General features: G+C 40.1%; 1 protein-coding gene across 3 annotated transcripts in view; it reads right to left on the reverse strand.

The window, feature by feature from the left end:
* The window catches only part of LOC133457353 (uncharacterized), a 28,836-nt gene extending 27,125 nt beyond the window's left edge, over window positions 1-1,711 (reverse strand). For all 3 annotated transcript variants that reach the window (XM_061736534.1, XM_061736535.1, XM_061736536.1), the window contains exon 1: window positions 1,426-1,711. In XM_061736534.1, coding sequence (XP_061592518.1) covers window positions 1,426-1,428 — 3 coding nt within the window. In that variant the 5' untranslated portion in view covers window positions 1,429-1,711. The remainder of the gene's footprint in view (window positions 1-1,425) is intronic.
* Between the last annotated feature and the right edge of the window lie 4,289 nt (window positions 1,712-6,000).

Below are 6,000 nucleotides of genomic sequence, written 5' to 3' on the forward strand. Positions count from 1 at the left end.
AGCTCGGTCAACACGTTAAGTAGACGCATGGGAGTGAGTTTCTCAGGTAAAAGGCATCAGATGATTTGTAGTTTTTCTAAGCAGAGTTGTTGAACTGACTGTTGTGTATTTTCCACTGAGTCACCGGGACAGGACAAGATGTCTTTTTGCTGGGGAGAAAAAGGTGGTCTGTGTCAACCTGGTCCACACAGGACGCTGAGGTCACTCCAAAAAAACAAACAAGCAAAAAAAAAAACAGGAATAGTCAGGGTAATGGAACCTGGTTTAAACGGCATGGCAAATATGCGGCGGCAGAGGGCGGGAAAAATTCACACATGCATAAATGTACACCCAGAGCTTTGCCAAATCAAACCTACTGCAGAGCTGGGCGGGCATTTCAAAATTCAGCTTCCTACATAACAACCTAACAGCCAGTCGGTGCCAAAGAAAATTAACTTTATGTACAAATGTGCCACACCCTCTCTGCAACGCGCGTAGGTGTAAAAACACAGAAGACACATTCAAGCAGGAATTTTTTTCATTTGGATACAAGGATTCAGACTCTGAGCAGACTGGATAAAACCGGGAAAATATTTAAGCCCAGATTTAATTCCCTTTTGCTAAAAGATAACCCTCTGCATGATAGTATGACTCACATCTTACGTGCAGATTGAAAACAGTGGCGTGTTTGTGAAACCTGCCTTGATGCGCCGTAACCTGAGACCTTCACCTTGAGTCAAACTAACTGGGACAGAGCAGCAGCCAGAGTAAGCTATGGGAGAAATGCTGCATGTAGTCTGAGTATTTGGATGTTAAGGCATAAGGGTTTACTTGTCAGGACGTAATAAATAAATGCCTATGTGCTACTATTTTAAAAAGGAGACAGGGCTGCAACTGTCATGTCCTCTGCATGTTATGAGGTGAAACTACATGTGTGAATCACTTCAGGTATGTTTAAAGCAGTCACGCGTGTATTATGACCTTCACCGTCTTGCAAATTAATTTAAAATCTCTTCGTTAACTTTTTAAATTCAAAAAGTAATTCACTTACAAATATATATCATGAGGGGAAGAAAAAATATTTTTCAAACTAATCATACTACTATTCAGCCTTTAACAGCTCAAGGACAGGCTTAAAGTCTTTTTCCCTACTCTTTGATCTCACAGAGAGAAAAATAAAAGGAAATAATATATCAGCTAAAATTCCTGACACCTGAAACGTTACAACACATGATGTGCAAAATCTTATATATTAATAAAACACAAAGTTACCAGAAAGATGAAAACACAGCAGCAAAGATTCAGCCTGGGGCGTTACTTTATAAACACATATTTTAGACTTTATACATGAAACAACATCGAGTCTTGTTACGAACAACCACAGAAGACAAAACCCAAAAAGGAAAAAGTCTAAACAAGAATAAGAGTGAAGAGAGCACACGTTACCATCTTCCTTTCTGTTTGCTGCCTTCCCCGATCATCACAACCGCTGCGTTTTCTGAAATAACCCAGACGCAGGGACAAACATCCACAGAGCTGCTGCGCCTGTTCGGTGGCTGCTGAACCAGAATGAAATCCATTCTGCTCAAACGCTCGTTCACAGCTGAGTCACTGAGGACTGATGAGCATTCGTCAGGTCCTCAGCCGGTCCACAAAGAGCCTATGTCTCTCTCTCTCTCACTCTCTCTTTCTGTTTTCTTTTTTTCTGTCTCTCTGTGTCTGTTGTTTCCCTCATGGACAGCCTGAAGTGTTGACCGCTATGTTTGCCAGTGAGGGGGAGTGAGACCAAATATGATGAGAGCAGGGTGAGGGAGGGAGGCAGACACTCTCAGTGAATTCAAGTATGCAGTGTCGGTGTTAACATGTTTCAAAGTAACTATTCAAAGTATTTCATTTACTTTTTAAACTTAACATGCTTATTTAGCTGTATTATTAATCAGTTATTTTGTATTAAAATAAGCCTAATTGTATTGTATTTCCATGCGTCTGTTCTTAAAGTAAACCAGAGTTCTCCCAGAATGCCTCCTAACCTGGTCCAGTGTGATTTGAGCCACTTAATTCAATTAAATTGTATTTATATAGTCTCTATTACTCAACATCATCATTCTATACATACTATACAAATCATCTATGAAATAGATTAAATATGTTTATATATACACAGTACAGACGAAAGGTTTGGACACACTTCCCCATTTGTTTGAATGAGAAGGTGTGTCCAAATTTTAGTAGCTTCCTATTATTGAAATTAAAAACACCTCCAATTTTGGCTTTAACACTTTTCTAATTAACTCTTTTTTCTTTTTATTTCTTAGATGTTTTCGTTTTATAAATCTTGTTTGTTTTTTTTATTCTGCGAGTGGCGCAGAGGTCTCAGTATGTATGTATCAAATATGATACATCAAGTATTACAGGGTTAACCATTAATCAAATTGTGCGACCTTAACGACAACAAAAACGTTTCTCATACAGTGTTAGTTATCCAATACTATGATTTTGTTTAAGTCAACTGAAAAAATGTCAGAGAAAACTGCTTTTGCTTTTTGCATCATCTTAACTTTGACTGAAAATGACAAGAAAACCATTGTCAAGAAAATCCAAATCAAGCCTCAACAACAGCAGCAGAAGTAGAGCTGCACAAGACTGGTGGCAGGGTTGGCTTAAGCTGTGACTGCAAAGGTAAAAAGCAGGATTCTTGGTGGTTAGAGGGTGAAGAGGAAGTTCACTGTGGAAATGTTTAGCAGTAAAATCTGATTTCAAATAACCGATAAAATACATTTATATATTTAACAAAGTGGCAGTTAATGAAGGAGATGAGTTTCTAATGTCTCACTTTTGATATTTCAGAATAATTTCACAACTATGACTGTTAATAGATACAAATACCACTTTTGCCATGAGGATGACTTTCAGACACCAATTAAGAAAAAAAAAAAGGTATTTTAAAGGAACCTCTGATATGTGATAACCTCATACTGGTAATCACAGGAAGAAAGCTACAACCACACAATATGATACACTTTATGAGTCAGTAGACATCCCACTGAACTGCTCTATCCGTCACAGGAACATGGCAGAGACACTCGTGGATCTTCCTCATGGGGCATATTTTCTAGAATATTTGGGGTTTAAAGGGGGTTAAAACTACATAAGAGACAGAAGATAAGAGATATAGAAAACATGTATGAAATGGAAGAGGAGGGGGTGCTGCCTGAAACATCATACAGACGGCAGCTACTGAGAAGTAGTAGTAAGAATATCTTCTGTGTATGCTTGACCTGTTCATGTCAAAGAGTGACGTTTCTCTTTCACTCAGACTGGCAGGCAAAGTCCACGCAGCTCATTCCTCCAGAGCTTTTTCAGCAACTGGGTCACCTCCATCTGGCCAATCATTAGCAGGTAAAATTCAATTAGCATATTTCTACCCTACACTACGTGAGTTAAATGTATTTTTGGACAAAGTACGTAACATTATTAGGCAATTTTTTCAGGCATCATAGTTGAAATCTTATCTGTAGATGAATGCTGGCTGTTGTTGGTATTTATTGTTATGTTGAAACTGAAAAGCATTCATGTTCATGAATTTACTGGCTTCAATACACCAAAATATTCAATGCACAGATTAACTGATTAATAACACTGTGATGTGATAGTGTTTTTGTCTACTGTATTTTCACTTTGATCATTGTTATCATTTTCCACCTAAATATCTGTCGCCACCTTGTTTTTCTTTGTGTTTGCACATTTGGAGGATTGACTGGCGTGTTTCCTCTTGCATCATCTTGCTGTTCTGTTGTTTGCCATCGCTCAGGCTGGTGAAAGTGAATCACGTGTCACTTGTATGAATGAAACTACACTTATTTATTGCAGAAAAAATACATATCCAATCATAGTGGTAATAGGTAGCCCAGATGTATGGATTTCATGTACCAAAGGTGCCAGTCTGCTCCCATTGCTGAGCTCAAGTGTTTGGATCAGGCCCGTCCCACCATTCTGTATCAGCTTCGATGAAATTTGAAACAGTAACAGTCTTGTTGGATCTTATATTGTTACAAAAAAAAAGACAAAAAAAAGGCAGCAACAGCGAAAAGACCTACTGTACCTTTCTGCTGAATCAAGTTGTCAGTGATGCGTTGGAAAAAAATAAATAAAAAAAACAAACTGTCAAATCCACCTCTTTTTCCCTCCAAAGGACGCAAGGACAACTCAAATTCCAATTTCCAACTCAAACTTTTATTTTTCTTTAGGTTGGTTGGTCACTTTATCACAATAGGTTGTAAACCTTTAAAGACAGAAACAAAAGTTAACATCCTCACATATGCGACTTTCCAGTCTGGTTCTCTGCTCAGTTGCTTTTCCATCCTTAAGAAACAAGCCTGGACTGCACCTTTGTTATTTGCAATAGAGGCTGGATCTACCGTCCAAGGATACTTTGCATCCCAGTGGAGATGGTGTATGAGCATCCCCCTTCTTAGGTGAGGCCTCCTTTAGTGATCTCAAGCTCCCTCTCCTCCGCCAGGGTCATTTCTTTTTCTCCTGGTGGACAGTTTCCGCATCGGCATCCTCCACATCTTGGCTCACATGCAGCTCCGATGCTGTACCAGTGCCTCCACTCAAGGAACTTACAGTTTGTGGCAGCTGTAAATTTGGTCTGAGCCATATCCTCCTGCTGTAACTGGGTATTGTCAGTTGTTTGACTTCTGATTTCTTGATATTTGACAGCTGCTCTCCTCATGGAGCGACCAAAGTGTGTTTTCGACTCATATGCTGCAACCTCCACTTCTTCAAACAAGTCGGGATGTGCTCCACCCACTGTCTTCCCCAATGGACCCGAGTCTTCCCTCTCGTGGCTAATGAGAAGTTCAATCTCTTATGGCCTTTCCAATTCTTTAAGTCTGACTTCTGGGAAGAATTTTTTCAACTGCTCAGGTTTAATTACTTGATGCACTCTGGCGATTTCATCCAAGCCGTAGCAGACCATTTCATTTAGCTCTCTCTGTTCCTTTAGGAGTCTTGACTCTGACTTTGAGGATATACCTTTGTGTCTTCACCTTCATGGTCATTCCACCAACTCCATGCACAACTACAGTTATCTTCTCACTTCTTAATCTCAGTCTTTCAGCAGCCTTATGGGTGATGTAGTTTGTATCTCAAGCAAGGTCAATTAAAGTCCCAATTTTCTGCCCTGCGTTTGCAGTGACTTGCATCAACATCATGACAGGAAGTTCAGAGAGCCCATTTCTCTGCAGTAGCTCAGACTGGCCTGAAGCACCAGTGTCACTGTGGTTTTGTTGGTGTTACTGAAAGCCTTTCTGCATCGATCTGCCATTTCTGGGGAAAGTTCAGATAAGATCTGCTCTTGTCCTCCGTTAGTTTGCTTTCCCCTTTGCTGTCTTTTCCACTCTCTCTCTCTCTCTCTCTCTCTCTTCACCTCTTTTTCCTCCTTTTGGGCAGAGGAAGAAATGGTGGTCTAGGGCACCGCCTCCCCTTTTACAGTCTTTGTTTCTGCATAGGAAAGAGTCTCTGCAGTATCCATCTTCACCATAGCATCCGAGACATTTTCTGCATGCTCCCAGCTTTCTCAACACAGCTTTCTTTTCAGGTAGCTTAATTCTTTTGAACCTTCTACAGAAGAAGATGTTGTTGTTGTGCCCATTATCACCACATACCTCATCGAGCTCTTCTTTCTTTGTGTTTTTTGTTGAGGCCACCTTTCTCTCATACTTCTTGTTTAAACAATCTGATGTCTCTGTCTTCTCCATAGTCCTGAGCTGTTCGAGTCTCTCTAGTATTTCTTCTTGACTTTTCAGGAACTTCAAGAGCATGTCAAAGTGGTTGTCTGATGTGACGTTATTTCTGGGTTCAAACATGAACGTCAGTCTCTTAATAAAGTCAGGCAACTTACTTTCAATGGATCTGATTACCAGTGGGTTCTTTATGGCTCCAGAGTTTCCTAACTCTGTGTGATCCGCTAGGGCCTTCTCCACTGACTGTATGAGGTCAATGACCTTTCTTGGCTGG

This window comes from Cololabis saira, chromosome 12 (assembly GCF_033807715.1).
Source record: "Cololabis saira isolate AMF1-May2022 chromosome 12, fColSai1.1, whole genome shotgun sequence".
Taxonomy (NCBI): domain Eukaryota; kingdom Metazoa; phylum Chordata; class Actinopteri; order Beloniformes; family Belonidae; genus Cololabis; species Cololabis saira.